This window comes from Postia placenta, assembly GCF_002117355.1.
Source record: "Postia placenta MAD-698-R-SB12 unplaced genomic scaffold POSPLAscaffold_21, whole genome shotgun sequence".
Lineage (NCBI taxonomy): Eukaryota > Fungi > Basidiomycota > Agaricomycetes > Polyporales > Adustoporiaceae > Rhodonia > Rhodonia placenta.
In genome coordinates this window covers 479,593-495,159 of record NW_020169852.1, presented here as the reverse complement: position 1 = coordinate 495,159, position 15,567 = coordinate 479,593, and the positions used below count along the sequence as shown (strand labels likewise).

The 15,567-nt window shown below is 51.3% G+C and overlaps 4 protein-coding genes across 4 annotated transcripts; 2 read left to right on the top strand and 2 right to left on the bottom strand.

Annotated features, from left to right (window-relative positions):
- Positions 1 to 1,114: 1,114 nt before the first annotated feature.
- On the top strand, positions 1,115 to 1,782 carry POSPLADRAFT_1159022 (hypothetical protein; the record flags this gene model as incomplete). Its single annotated transcript, XM_024487389.1, has 5 exons — positions 1,115 to 1,191; positions 1,243 to 1,410; positions 1,461 to 1,505; positions 1,568 to 1,651; positions 1,713 to 1,782. Coding segments are annotated over 5 exons (444 nt in total), but the record flags the coding sequence as incomplete, so codon positions are not given.
- A 580-nt stretch (positions 1,783 to 2,362) lies between these two features.
- On the bottom strand, positions 2,363 to 2,583 carry POSPLADRAFT_1123395 (hypothetical protein; the record flags this gene model as incomplete). Its single annotated transcript, XM_024483535.1, has 2 exons — positions 2,363 to 2,475; positions 2,532 to 2,583. Coding segments are annotated over 2 exons (165 nt in total), but the record flags the coding sequence as incomplete, so codon positions are not given.
- A 2,922-nt stretch (positions 2,584 to 5,505) lies between these two features.
- On the bottom strand, positions 5,506 to 11,689 carry POSPLADRAFT_1158987 (hypothetical protein; the record flags this gene model as incomplete). Its single annotated transcript, XM_024487386.1, has 15 exons — positions 5,506 to 5,535; positions 5,587 to 5,624; positions 5,672 to 6,871; positions 7,095 to 7,184; positions 7,364 to 7,383; positions 7,861 to 7,962; positions 8,128 to 8,173; positions 8,678 to 8,769; positions 8,950 to 9,100; positions 9,148 to 9,295; positions 9,839 to 10,074; positions 10,158 to 10,261; positions 10,340 to 10,434; positions 11,032 to 11,463; positions 11,525 to 11,689. 15 exons carry the CDS (start codon positions 11,687 to 11,689, stop codon positions 5,506 to 5,508), a joined length of 2,949 nt encoding a protein of 982 aa, XP_024333621.1.
- A 1,181-nt stretch (positions 11,690 to 12,870) lies between these two features.
- POSPLADRAFT_1037283 (hypothetical protein) lies at positions 12,871 to 13,592 on the top strand (the record flags this gene model as incomplete). Its single annotated transcript, XM_024477211.1, has 5 exons — positions 12,871 to 13,014; positions 13,119 to 13,154; positions 13,232 to 13,304; positions 13,373 to 13,449; positions 13,494 to 13,592. 5 exons carry the CDS (start codon positions 12,871 to 12,873, stop codon positions 13,590 to 13,592), a joined length of 429 nt encoding a protein of 142 aa, XP_024333620.1.
- Between the last annotated feature and the right edge of the window lie 1,975 nt (positions 13,593 to 15,567).

Below are 15,567 nucleotides of genomic sequence, written 5' to 3'. Positions count from 1 at the left end.
GCTGTCCATCGTGACGAGGAAGACGAGGAGCGGTCGGGGAGCGAAGGAGACCGGTCGGACGAGGACGTGTATCGGAGCGAAGATGAGGAGGAGGTAGAGTCCCTGGACAGCGACGCGCTTGACGAGGAGTCGGATGGCGGTGCGAAGAAACGCAAACGTGCAGCACCTAGGTCCAAGAAAGCGTCGGCCAGGAAGGCGAGTCTCAGGAAGAAGCGGAAAAGGGCGGACGAGAGCGACGAGGATGACGACGACCTGGACCTGAAAGAGGGGCAAGAGGTCGTGGGGATCGTTGTGAAGGCTCATACGACCGGCTGGGGTAAGTCGCATGTTCTATTTGTGAGCATCCTCCTTGCATTCCTGGCCAGGGCAGAATCGACTCCGTGCTACCCGGATGCTTTGATTTTACGGCCAAAGGCGCCACCAATGTTCATACTGATGCTCATGACATGTTGCTGCAGTGCCACCAGGCCAGATCTCGAAGAACACATTCGATTTTCTGTCGCAGCTCCAGAAGCCGGAATGCAATGACCGCGAGTGGTAAGTGCGCAGCAGGTCTCAATCGCAATCGTCTCACGAGCGCATATACTAGGTTCAAGCTGAACGGTCAGCCCGCATCATTCTCCACCATCATGCGGAGATTCTGACAGCCCTCACTGCAGAGCCCGTGTATCGCCTCGCAGAAAAAGAGTGGAAGGCTTTCATCGAGGAGCTCACACCCCTCCTCATCGAGGTCGATTCGCAGATTCCCTTCCTGCCGCCGAAGGACGTGATCCACCGCATATATCGCGACGTAGGTTTGATCTGAGGTTGATATGTTATGGCATCGTTTATGTTGCGCCTCCAGGTTCGCTTCAGTAATGACAAGACACCATACAAGACTGGGTTCTCTGGGAGCTTCTCGCGGAGCGGACGAAAGGGGATATTCGCCCATTGTAAGTGTCTGTGTCGTCCATGATCGAGATGCATGCTGAGGTTTTGTAGACCACATGTCAGTAAACCTCGTCAATGTTCCAACTTGTACAGCTGACTGACGGATGTTGAACTCCTGTTCAAAGCATGAGTACGTATTTTATTCGCTCAACGTAGCACATTATTACAACTCTCCACCTTCCCCTCAGTCAAACCTGGTGGTCAAAGTCTTATCGCTGCCGGCGCATGGTGTCCAGGCAAGAATGAGCTCGCGACGATACGGTGCATAGTCTTGCCTCGGTCTTGACGCATTATATTGATTTGTGCTATTAGGAGTAACATCATGCGATCCCCTCGCCGCCTCCGGAATATCATATCCAATCCGGACTTTGTGCAGCATTTTGGGCCGCCTGAGCGGCATCCTGACGGAAACCATCAGAATATCTTCGGGATGGACGACGAGCTCAAGACGGCGCCAAAGGGCTTCGAGAAGACACACCCGTATGTGTTTGCCTACCGCTTTGCGCTGTATTTGCCTAACATCACGTCAGGGACATTGATTTGCTGAAATGCCGGTCGTTCTGTGTGATACACCGGTTAGTTTCGTCTCCACGGGAATGCCTATTATATTGCGCTGAATATTGTTGCTTTCATATAGATTCTTGGACAGTGAGGTTTTGTCGCCGGATTTCAAGGAATCGCTATGTAAAGTGTTGAAGGTGATGCAGCCGTTCGTACACTGGTAAGTGGTGTCGTAGACTCATACGAATAGACATTGAGTGACTACATGACACCATCTCTAGCTTGAATGACATGATGACTATCCAAGACAACGTTCCCGACAACGACGGGGGCGAAGAGGAGAATGAGTAATTGGGACCAGACTGCGAAGGCCTGTCTACTTGGTTGCATGAATCATGCTATTAGTTTCCGCTCTCAGTTTGCTGTCCCTGTACTTTTCTGTTGTTTTGTACGACTTACATATAGACATGTAGGCCATCGCTTTTGCATATCCCATCGGACTTTTTCTTCACTTGAACCCAAACACGTTCGATGTCATACAGGAAAAGCAAACGCAATGATGTTTGAAGGACTCAAGTTGAGACACGTCCTACTTATCAGGAGCCCTTGGTTAAATGCCAATTTTACGCAAGTCGTGCAGGTCACTTGGAAGGCACCGACCGTTATGAGCATCGTGTACGGTCTCTCTCGGTGATCTTTGCAGACATCATACAATCCAGAAATACCAGGGAATAACAGCATTGCAGAAACAATCACTCGGCCTTCTTTTCCCGGTATTGTCTGGCCCACTGCACAGTCGATATCTTAGATTAGTATATAGCGACATGAAAGGGAAGGACAAACCAGCATCGAAGGAATGGGCCGGATGGGTTCTACATGTCTCTCCTATGGGCACAATGTCAGGGTAAATCCAGATCGAGAGTGAATATGGACGCGCCTCCTTATCTGCGCTAACAGTCCAAGCTCCATATGTGACGGCAAGGATGCTGGCAAACGCGATCGCGGTGTTAGCTTTCCAGTTCGACGGCCGTGTCCACCAGCCACCTTTACGAAAATGAACGTGTCAAAATAGGTCTCGCAAGGAACTTGTCGGCACGTACCGGCTGGTGACCAGACCTCCTTCGGGTAGGGATAACGAGCACCTCCACCCTGTATGCTTGTTGTCAGTCAAGCGAGCAAAGCGCTGAGGGAGTATTGGGCACCATTCTTCTACAAAGCTGTAAGTTTGGATTGACCGAGAGCACACAACCACTTGCAAGCGCAGCCACGAGCGCTCGATCGGACGTGCCTGCTCGTCCACGTGATCCGACGCGTTGAACGCGTCGGCGCAAACGTTAGCGCCGGAGGTCTTCCCGCAGGCGACACGAAGTCATCAGCGAGATGGCGCGTACAACCGCGCTCACTAGCATCTCAACCAACACCAAGAAGCGTAAATCGACAGGCAGTATAGACAAGGATGCAGGTCACGAATCGAAACGTCCCCGCAACACTCTGGACGCGTTCTTCTCCCCGGTGGCGACAAAGTCGCTCACAAACGACAAGGGCGCCAAAGATACGGTAACGCTCAATGATGAGCAGAAGGAGGTATTGAGAATGGTAGTGGATGAGGGGAAGAGTGTATTCTTCACCGGGGCTGCTGGTGAGCTTCAATTGTATATATGCGTCGTGGCGAGCGAGACGCGGCGGCTGTTGGTGGCGCGACATTGCTGACGAACGTATATCGCAGGAACCGGGAAGTCGTTACTACTACGGGCGATAATCTCCGCTCTGCGCAGGAAGCACGCGAAGAAGCCGGATGCTATCTCCGTTACTGCGAGCACAGGTATGGCCGCGTCCAACATTGGAGGTGCGGCAGAGTCCCTTCGTTCCCCTCTATCTTCGGAGAAGTAACACACGCCTAGGAATGACAATTCACTCATGGGGTGCTGTCACGCCCGGGATGACCAACATTGAAAGGCAGATCAGTTGCATCAAGACATGTAGACCCGCCTTCCAGCGCTGGAAAACGACGAAGGTTCTCGTCATCGATGAAGGTGCGCCACGAAGTGTTTATTACCTTTGTGTTGTGTGCATGCTAACAGGACTGTCAGTATCGATGGTGGATGGGCAGCTCTTCGAGTTGCTGGCAATGCTTGCGGACAGGTTACGGAAGAAGACAGACAATCCCTTTGGTGGCATTCAGGTCAGGATTATTCTTTGTCATCTTGTGAAGTGTCTCATATGAAGCCATTCAGCTTGTCGTCACGGGTGATTTCTTCCAGCTGCCACCTGTGACCAAGTCTGGCACGGAGCCGTTCTTTGCATTCGAATGCGAAGGATGGAAACGGTGTATCGAGCACACCGTCGTTCTGACGCAAGTTTATCGTCAAACAGACTCTAGTATGTCTCCCTATCAGCTTTGAAATTGCAGTACTAATGTCTCTCAGACTTCGTGTCCCTTCTGAACGAGCTCCGCCGTGGAAACATCTCCCCCTCCGCACATCGCACCTTCTCCTCTCTGTCTCGCTCACTCCCACCGACGCCCGCTGGCATCCTCCCTACCGAGCTCTACCCGCTGCGCGCGCAGGTAGAGAGCGCGAACAACACGCGCCTCTCACGCCTCCCAGGGCCTAGCGTGCAGTTTGCCGCGCGCGACTCAGGGAGCAGTCCCCGCATGCTTGAGCAGATGGTCGCACCCACAAGTCTCATTCTCAAGCCAGACGCGCAGGTCATGCTCGTCAAGAATGTCGACGAGCGTCTTGTCAACGGCTGCGTTGGGCGCGTGCTCGGCTTCTTTAGCGTCGCCGTCTGCGCTGCGTCCGTCACGCCGCCTGCGGAGGGTGCCAGCGGCACTGGGAGCCTGAGCTCGAGTGTGGGTGGTAAGCCGAAGTCTGCTTCGCAGGAGTTGCCCTCGTCACCGGGCTCGAGCGCGAAGAATGGCGGGTTCGTGAGGAACGTGCAGGTGGATACGGACGGGCGCACGCCGGTAGCGGTCAACCGTAAGCTCAGCGGTAAGGAGAATGCGGGTGTGCAGGGCCCACCGCAACAAATTCCAAAGCGTGCGGATGAGAAGAGGAAGGGTGCCACCAAGGAAGAGGAGCTGTTCCCGCTTGTTGAGTTCCGCACTGCTCACGGGACAGAGATTGTGCTACTCGGACGGGAAGAGTTCAGGGTGGAGGACAACGAAGGCAAGTTGCTTGCGCGGCGAGTACAAGTAAGGTGGTCTCGTTTTCTGCCGGAATGCATGCTGAAGGAACTTGTAAGGTGCCTCTCGTACTGGCGTGGGCAATGTCCATACACAAAAGCCAAGGACAGACCATCCAGCGAGTGAAGATCGACCTCGGCCGAGTCTTCGAGAAGGGTGCGTCGTCTCGTCAATCTGTGCCCGGGCGGCTCTCAACCCGTTATTCGCATAGGCCAGAGTTATGTTGCACTCTCCCGAGCCGCTTCTTTAGATGGCTTGCAAGTGCTTGGTTTTGATGCCAAAAAGGTATGCCATCTCCGCTTGTCAAGTGCGCACATTCTAATAGTTTGTATGTTGCAGGTCAAAGCACATCCGAAGGTGATAGAATGGAGTCTGAGCTTGGAGAAAGAACACACATAGAGTCAGACACGCATATGGTCCGCATAATGACATTTGTATACATTACACTGTTGAATTATTAGTGAAGTTACCACGGGCGAAGCCCTGTGCTAGAAAATGACTTTGCGAGACACCTTCCCGGCCGGGGCCCATCAGGAAAACCCTCTCTTTACTAATTATACGTATCCTGTCTGGTCAACGTGCAATAAGTACAATAAGAATCGTTAGTTATATGCTAGAGTCTAGTAAACAAGAAGCTTACCAAGTACGCAATGCAGCCGAGAAAAAAAGAAATCTACTAATGAGCATTCGTTGACATTGTCATAATATAAGAACAAGCAGCAAAAGAAGACGGTGTATGGCCTGAAATGAGGATAATAAATGATGAAAAGAGCCAGACTCCTCCGCGATCATGTCGTCCAGTCTTCCCGTCCCATCCAATGTCGCAAGGTGAAGCTGGCATCCCACGGAACAAAACAGAGCCAGCAGTTGGAAGCTAGAATATTGCACCATCAGATCGACCGAATACCCTGACAGAAGAACTGACAATCGTGATCAGCATTGTTGGATCAAAAGATCGACGTAAAGCTTACCGCAAAATGCCCCGTTTCAAATTTACCATCGGAAAGCGCTGCAAGAGAATTTGATGAAGGTGATCAGCAGGCAGGGTCCTCTGACCTGGGCGAAGGCGAAGTTGAAAATTCATGTCATGAAGCCCTTTGAACTTCTCCGCGGTCAAATGCTCATCAAGGGAAGCACATGTGATAGGATCAAAGAAGTATTCCAAAGGACCCTGAATGTCTTCGGCATCGTGGGCGGGCTGAAAATCTAACCAGATAGAAATGCTGTCGACATCCACGGATCTGATTCCAGATATAATTGAAAGTAACCAGGCACAATTTGGTTTCTGGCTTCCTAGAGGTGCGGATAGGAGGATCTCTTTGAGTGAGACGTTTTGGAGGAGTGCGCGTTGGAGGGTGTGAAGTGGATTGATGTTTGCGACCCCTTTTAGCAGCCAAAGAGGTGACGTAGAGGATCCCGGTACGGTGTCGAGGTCGGGTTCGAGACGCAAAGCTACTGTTTGTAGCACAACGCCGGCACATTCTAGCAATCGAACAATTGCTATAGCCTCCGCCTCACTAGCGCAGACAGTCTCATCTGAACCCAACGAGATGTTGCGGAGGGTGGAGGCGACACGTGTGGTAGTAAGGAAGTCAATGATGGCAGTCAATCCTCCACCGTCGGTGGTGAGGACCGTGAGCTTCGTGTGCGGGACGTGAAACTTCTCCGCATCAAAAGTTGGCGTCATGAATTTGAGAGAGCGGCATCGCAGGTGGACAAGATTCGGCAGCGAGCAGACGAGGCGCCCAAAAGTGAGGACCGTAGGGAAGGTCACCTCAATGAGTCCGAGTCGTGTCACAGAGGTGAATGCGGAGAAAAAGAGAAATGTGTTGTAATGCATAAGCCCGGGCATCCAAACCGCTGCCATGATCCAGAAGTCGTCCAGGCGCGTCAGCTTGCCAGCGAGCATTGGGGCAAACGGTCCGATGTGCTGCATCAATACTCGCGTGTGAGTATGCCCCGGGTCACCTCTGAGCCGTACACGCCTGACTATGCATGCGGAGACAGGGTTTGAGCGCACCCACTTCGCGAAGCGGGCCACCTGTTTCTGGCCGTCGAGGTCGGTGTACACGACGAGATGGTAACGACTCCTTAGGTGCCAATTCTTGCAGACGAGAGAGCAAGCTTTCAAAGTGGCTGTGTTTCTCCAAAGGAAGTCGATGATTCGCTCGCAAAGCTCGATTGGCAAGGCGGGAATAGTATTTGGTGGCGGTCCATCCTGGTGGGCCTCGTTTGCGTCTGCGACGTCCGCACTTTCTGTACCACGAAGTCACTGTCAGATACTACGTTGTGCCATGCAACGTAGTCCTTACCTTTTTCATTCCTTGCCTTTCGCAACCTCCGTGTACGTCGTCGCTTTCGGAGGAATTGGTGGTGTTTGTGGCCCTCAGACTTCATAATAGCACATCTGAAAAAGCAAGCAGCTGGAAAGTTACTGGTTATCTCCGGCGAAGTCGATTATACGCCATCTGCGCCCTACCTTCGACTTCACTGAGCAACAATATCGATGTCGTGGAACCTGCATCGAAGTTAACCTCGAGTGTGATAACGATGGAGTCAATGTGACCGCCTATACGCCGCAGTAGTCGTAATTATGATAGACGCGACTCAAACGCCCAAACCACAACGACGTAACTGTGAGACTATTCGTCTATTAGCGTCTCCGGCTCACGAGACCCTGGCCTGGACGCCAATCAGTAGTCATCTGGGACGTTCAAACAGTTTTCCTTCCCGTGTGCCATCACACACGTGGATTGACAGCCGGCATACTGGGTACACAACAATCCAAGAATGTGATGTTGTCCGATGAGCGTCAGGGCGAACCACGGAAGCTAACATGCCAAAGCGGAGTCAAATCAGCGCTTCGGGACGATTCAGACGGATCAAGAACTTGCAGAACGCGCTTGTAAGTTGGTAACGACCGCATGAGGCTGGGGCATTGGGAGTCATCATCATCCCCTGCGCACCTGAACCGACAAGGAGTGTCCTGGACTCCTTGGCGGGGGTCCACGTGTAACGGCACGCTACAATGTGCCACGGCCCTTGTATTTGCTATCAGACATGGGTATCCGGAGCCAGCGTAGATTGATAAAATTGTCTACTCTGCTCTCAGGAGACTGAACGGACACTCCTCAAACGTGGTACGAGCTCTGACTCACGTTTCGGACTTAGCCGCACTGTCTCGGACTTAGCCGCACTGTCTCGGACTTAGCCGTAGGTACTTCGAAAGGTTTCTGACGCCACACCTGTACCTCTTCGTCGAGCCAATGCCAGTATTCGAGCCTTCGCCTGTTATGTGCGAACCCTCGGTCATCTCTTGTCGTAACGGCCTTCGCTCCTCATCTCGCCTGTTACATCACGCAAATAACATGGACCAGTGAAGAAACATAGGCGAGGCAATGGGCTATAGCGCAACTTCAGTACGATGACCATGAACTTGCTAGCAGTGAGTCGACAGCCCGAGTAAGTACTTAGACAAGGCGCGGTGGATTGGGAGTTGCTTCCTGACGAACTGTAATCGTGTGTAAGCCAGCAATTCGGCCTGGAAGGGAGTCAAATCTACCGATGTAATCAAGGTTCAATTCATTCACATCTAACATGATGTCTCGTCATTTCTATGTGATGGTTGTAGTGCTGATAAGCTATCTATGTCATCTGATTTGCGAAGTTATTGACCATGTTGACAGCGGCGCTGGTCCCTGCTCCGAGTGAGAGCGGTAAAGGCCACGATACGACCAGCATTCAAAAGGGGGGTATAAAACTGCCAATTCCAGTAGGTACCGTGCTTCGGTATCAACCGCCGCGCAAACGCGTGCATTGAGTCGAAATGCATTGGACCTCTTCCTCACTGTGATCAGGTACACGTGTGGAAGGTCAAGGTACGAGACTAGTCATATTCATCTTGGCGTCTGCGGCCTGTCCTTTGAAATTCATAAGCAATCGGCCATATGGTGCCGTGAGGAATGATGCCCGAAGACTCCACGTTGAAGTCATATAAATGCAACGAGAATTGACCATGGTTGTCCGCAATATTGCAAGACCACGCTGCACGATGTCCCTTACCAAGGTCCCCTTCTTGGCTGCAAGCGCGGTAGGGGTCTACGTTGCCCAAACCCCACCACAACCCAAAGTGCCACCCACCGCACGTCCCAAGACTGTCACGTCGTACGAGCGCGTCTTCTCATCGTTAGCACGATCCTTTGCTGGGAGCCTCAAGGTTTACCTATATTCTGCATGGTACGCCGAGAAAGACTGATAGAAGCCTATAGATCCTGGCCGGTGTTGGGGGGTCACTTGAAATATGTGTTATTCTAGCAAGTCGATTTCCCATTCACCCGCTCTCGCAAAAGATCCTGGATGCCTTGGTGCCCCATCCGCTCGACAACACTGGCAGGATTGGATTCTCGCCGATATTCCTGGTCGGCTGTAGCATTGCGACACTCGGCGGTTTCCATCCGTTACAAATGCTATCGCGAACTTGGACGCCTCTTCACGTATGAGGTCACGATCCAGCAGAACCATCAGCTCGTTACGACCGGACCGTACGCATACGTGCGCCACCCGGGCTACACAAGCGTCATTGCATCTTGCGTCGGGATGGGTGTCTGCTTGGCTAGTCCTGCCTCGTGGTTGAAAGAGTGTGGAGTGTTTGATACGTTCGCTGGAAAGATTACTGCGTGGCTGTATGTGGGGTACACTGTGTGGGGTGCTGTATCAGCCGTGGCTCGTATTTCCTTAGAAGACAGGCTGATGAAGGAACAGTTTGGAGAAGATTGGAACAAGTGGGCACAGAATGTTCCGTACAGGCTGATACCGTATGTTTTCTGAACTCCGTGGATATATATCGAAACCTTGTCAATTGATACACAAGACGACGAGAGCTCGCTTACGTTATAGCACGCAAAGTATTCCTATGATGCCATTTAGCATGGGTCGGTGCCATCAATCCCACAGAGCCAACTTGACTCTGATGACATCTCCGAGCTCTACGCATAAGACGAGTAGTCCTTTCTAAGTTGTTCGCCAATGCTCCTTCACGGACGGGAATGCATGAAGAACACTGGGAAGGCGAGATTACGTGCGACCGCACGCAAGGTGAGGAAATGCTCAGCCAGTGCTATCGCCAGGGGATAGTCGGGGCCCGTGAATGCGTACTAGACATTATTGATCCAGTTCGCACCTGAAAGCGGACGTAACATCAGCGCGGAGTGTGTCCTATATCACGGTATGTGTTGACGTCAGGGTAAGTCTAGGGTCTCTATGTAGGCCCAGTACATAGAAACGAGAACATTGAAAGTCTGAAGATCCGTCTTCATTCAGTATGACAGGAATGGCCTGGGTATCGAACATGAATGTTTGAACTTTGAAGTCGCTATCGCACAGTGATCGATGATTGATCAACCAATAGGACGCGTCGTGACGCCAGCTGTGGGCGCTGGTGGCCCATGGGCGTCTCAATGCTACCGGGAGCGATGACGGCTAAAACATTGATTGTGACTAGTCAGATGCTGGTCATCCTCTAAAGTGCCCCTACAAACAGTACGGGACCTCGAAATGGCATCCATAACCATCTTTGCACATTTAGAGAGGAATTTAGACCCTAAAGTTTGTGTCTGCTTGCTCGTATACCCTCGCTGCGAGATTACCCTCCTTAGATAGGCCTCTGCTCGCCGGTCTTGTGGTGTGGCTCCCACGTAAGTGTTGTTCGGGATTTTGGAAAGCTACTCAGGTGTGAACGAGCGTGCGTTCGCCGCCTTGGGCATACTGATATTGTTCATAGTGATCACAAGCGCAGGTGTCGCAAGCACCGCCGCAAGCAGCTATAGACCGTACATGCGAGTAACGGAGCTAGGGTAGAGCTTTTCCACGGGTCTTGAGTTATCCTTCCTATTTTGAATGAGGTGTTCTAACAAGTCAGTTTTCGGTCTGTTGAGTATTGTGTGCTGCCCTGGAAATCGTTATCTGTCATGACGCTCTCCTTGAAGTCCCGTCAGCAGAAATCACCACGATGGCATAATCTTACCAGGGTAGTTATTACCCACTGAATGTCTTATTTGACTCGGGGCGGGCAGCCTGAAATGCTGAGCTTGGCACGTTGCATGAGCAATTCGGACATCCTCCATCTTCTCCTATCTACCAACAGCTCTGCTGACCACTGAGCCCTATAGCACTACGAACTCCGGATTTCATACCTCATTCAGACAATTATTGCTAGACATGAGCCCAGCACGCTTCCTTCATTGTGCCACAGTATGGGCGTACAGAGTATACTAGTACACAACCGAATCGTATCAGTACAGGTATGGGACCAACCTGTATGGTACTCTCCGCGCCCACGCATCCCACTGACCTCCGAACCTCTCTCTCAGTAGTCGATCTTCCTCTCGGGGTCGATAAAAAAGGACCATCATCCATACCATCGCTACAGCTGCGTATGCAGCAACAGCGGCCTTTCCCCATATCGAATCGACGATCTGGCACTCCCTGAGCCAGGACCCGGCGCTGCCATGACACAAACCCGCGCCGATGAGGACGACAAAGCCGCTGGAGTACGAGGGGTGACGGACATAGGCATATGGCCCGTGGGTGATGAGCTGCTGGTTCTTCGTGATGTTGACCTCGTATGTGAAGAAGCGGTCGAGTGTGCGGTAGCAGCGGTAACGGATATAGCTGCCCAACGCTACCGTGCTGCAGCCGATCACGAACAGCGTAGAGAAGCCTATCCCGCTCGCAATCGAGGCTGAACCAGGTACGAGGAGTCCAAGAACAGCCTGTGAGACAGAATGGGTAGGATATTGACTCGCAAGTATCGCGACGGCTTCTATGATGCTTCCAGAGCACAGCAAGACCTGTTCAACCGTGCTGTATATCAATGCTTCTGCATGCAGAATACTAACAGAACAAACCTACCTTGGATGTTCCGCTGTACAGCCGGACAACTTGAGAAAATACCTGCTCGAACGCGCCCAGCTCCTTTGGAGAGTCACTCTCCCTTGCCTTGGGCTGAGGCGGCGTGAAAATTGTATGGATGCCTACTGCTGTGATCGCAAGGGCGGGGATCTTTGAAAGAGACATTGTCCTTGTTTCAAGCACCAGCAGGCATCAGGGCTGTCTTTTATACATGTCTAGCATTCGTAATTGTCTGACACTGATTAAAAAAACCAAGGGACTCCACTTCGTAGTAGCAATGATGCATTCAAGCTGCTCCATAGGCGGTTCGCTATACTGTTGCAGCAGATGATGGCATGGTGGAATATGCAGGAAGTAAAAATAGCCCGTGAATAGGTCGGCGCTGTGGAAATCGCCGATCGGGCTACTTGAATTGTTCTGTTCATTGAGAATTCTCTTCCTTCTTGAAGCGCTTTCCGAGAGCCTCAGGTTGCGCCAATTCTTTTTCTGAAACGCGAAACTTAGCGCTTATATCACGCGCCTGTGTCCCGATTAGGCCCAGATTGAGTCCAGTGCGGTCATGGTCCCATCACTCTACTCAAACCTACTGCGCGTCGCGGCCCATCTGTCCTTTGACTAGAGCTCTCCAAAGCATGGTACGCTTCTCGAAGACGCCTGGCATGCGACTGCGGCGAGAGCAAGGCAAGGCTTCATGCACGTCATACTAAGCTATTTGCCATATGCAGAGCGCTAAGTTTCGCGTCTCCAGAAGAAAACTGGCGCGATCCAAGGTGTTCGGAAAGCGCTGTAACATAAATACAACGGCGTAGATTCGCATCAACATAAGGAGTCCAAAGTCTACATAATTAGCGGACGAGACAATGAACGCATCATATGATGCAGAGCGCGTGTTCACAAGGAAATGGGAGAGACATTACTGGAGGTTGACTGGAAAATAGGGCTGACCCGAAGCGAACTACTGACAAGGTTATGACACCAACGGTGCGTCTAACAGTGGAACATCCTACCTCCGAGCTCTCAATAAGGATGAGTCGGGCAATTTGACTGTCAGCGCATCTCTCCATGAGGCATCGGACAAAGCATACCACCGACTCTGTGCTTGTTTCGGCAATGCAGCCTCTCTGGTAGGTGCTAGGCTTTGGTTTTTCCTGACACATTTTTGACTCCATTCATTCTTGATTGCGCACACCTTCACCTCGATGACATGTGCACAGTTATAGATGAGCAGGCCAGCGCCTTCTCTCCAGAAGAGGATGGGTATAAATACCTGTCCTGTACGGCAGGTAGCAGCAGCATTCGTCGCCATCTACATACACGCACAATATCTCTCTTCTCGATCGCGCACAATGCATAGAAACAATGACTCTGGCGGGAACATTTCATTCTGTAACGCCAGAAGCATCGGCGGAGATGCTGCTACGGGTGGAGCGTATGCGTCGACGGGTAACAGTGGCGGCAATAACAACAACACCGTGGGTAGCAACAATGCTGTAAGTAACAACCGCTGTCAGTTTTAATGGAGTATATTGAGTTTTTCAACCTGTTGGAATGTCGATGGATTGTTTGTGCACAGAACTCATGAATCATGAAGCAGATTCCAACTAAAACCGTCACGCACACCATTTATGGAGTACGTGCCTACGTGTTCGCAAATATCCAGTTTTATAATATTCACACACATGATACTTTGCAGCATTCGTGTTATAGAACCAGGCTAGTCATGTACTACCAGAAGCTGATTTTGGAGAAAGTTGTTATACGATCGCGCTCTTGTGCATCGGTGTGTTCTCAATGATTGTTCTGTCAAGCTTGGGAGCATAGATGTCAGTTGATAATAACTGCCCATAGCTGAGGAGATCTCGGCTCAAGATTTCGCACTTTTGAGCGGGAGCGCTCGACATGGCGAAGCAGAGAAAGTGGCAAATGTATTGCGTCATTCGAGATATAGCTTTATACCTTTTGCCTCTAGATAACAGTGATATACACAAAGGACAAAAAGGTGATAAACCTGTTCCGAAGACGAAGGCACTCATCCGCGCCTGTCGTAGCATCAATCCTTGTCGATTAGTAACCTTGACAGCTTTCAAACCTCTCGACGTCCCATGCAACCACATAAAACAGCCAGCGCTCAAGCCCATATCTGTAACATCACAGGCAGCATATTCAATGTGTTCTCAAGCTCAAGTCGTCCATGCATGCACGTCATGATCCCCAGTCAAAAGGGCATCTGAGCGGAATGAGGCAGAACGGGGCTTGTCTCGTCCAACTGAGTAGAGCGGTGCAGATCTGAGCGATACATCCCCTATCTAGGCCCGTCACATCAAATGTCATTCCCAGTGAAAATGGCGGCTATTTTGTCTGATCACACTCCGGTGTTGCATGACGCGGATGCTTCATGCACGTCATAAGTTCCACTGGACACAACAATTCGTCATATATGCTGGACACCTTGTCTCCATACACAAACTAAATTTGATCATGTGACTGCATCCTCTGGCTGTGCGGCGCACTCTACATTCTTCTCCCTCTTACTACCACAATCAAGCACAAACTCGGCAGTATCCTATCCCTCTACTTGTAGAGACATATAGTAAGCATCAAGAAAAACCCACCATGGCATCTACGCACTACAAGCCCCCTATGATATCCTCATTGTCTGATGACACAGCAGCCATGTGAGTAGATCGTATATGATAGGCCAGACATGTCGCGACTTGAGGTCAAGCGACAGGAACAAACCTAAACACTGGGGGTGTTCGACTGGGTCTCACCGAAGCGATGGTGAGCTTACGCTCAAACCTAAGGCTAGGGACAAGAAATGTATTAGTTAGTTAAGTAAGAAAGGATACAAATGAGGGCTTACTGACCTAGGGACAAGAGGTCGAAACTGAGGTCCCTAGGGCAGCAGAGGCCAGCTTATATACAGAGGGAGATAAGGGCAGGCTGTGCGCACTGGTCCGTGTGCAGCTGGTCTGTGCACAGCATGCTGACGCAGCCCCAGGGGCCGGTGAGTCAGAGAGGCTGTGTAAGCGGAGCCCGAGCTGTGCCGTGCACTGCCGTCCTATCTAATCTAATCATACAGTAGATATGATGTGTCCATATCTGGTATGTAGTACAGAGGTCGCGGGTTCGAGCCTGTGAAAAGGAAAAAATTAAAAAATGGCTAGGCGCCGTGCCAACTCATGACATTACCCCCCCCCCCTCAATGGCACATGACCTCATGCGAGGCGCCCTTGCCCATCTCCCACCCGGAGCGGCATCGTGCTTCAGTCAGCGGCAAAGGCATTGGCTAAAAGTTGAGACCACCAAAGACAGCAGTGTTGAGGCGGCGAGGGGCATTCAGGTTCTTCCGGTGGAAGTTGGCTATGAGGGCTGGCACATTGGCAACATTGCGTGCCGGTTCCCATGATGTATGCGAGTCGTCATAACCCTTCCACTTGACAAGGTACTGTCGCGACTTAGTGTCGTGACTTAGGGTTGAGTGACAGGGGAAAACCAAAAGCTGGAGGTGTTCGACTTATCTTACCGAAGCGATGGTGAGCTAGGCTCAAACCTAAGGCTAGGGACAAGATAGTATATTAGTTAGTTAAGTAAGAAAGCAATACAAAGACAAAGGGGGGCTTACTGACCTAGGGACAAGAGGTCGAAACTGAGTGTCACGAGTTGGTACGGCGTCTAGCCGTTTTTTAATTTTTCCTTTTCGCGGGCTCGAACCCGCGACCTCTGTACTACTTGCCTGATACGGACGCATCATATCTACTGTATGATTAGATTAGATGGGACGGCAGTGCACGGCACAGCTTGGGCTCCGCTGACACAGCCGCTCTGACTCACTGGCCCCTGGGGCCGCGTTGGCATGCTGTGCATGGACCAGCTGCGCACGGACCAACGCGCACAGCCTGCCCTAATCTCCCCATGTATATAAACCGGCCTCTGCTGCCCTAGGGACCTCAGTTTTGACCTCTTGTCCCTAGGTCAGTAAGCCCTCGCTTGTATTCCTTTCTTACCTTACTAACCAATACATTTTCTTGTCCCTAGCCTTA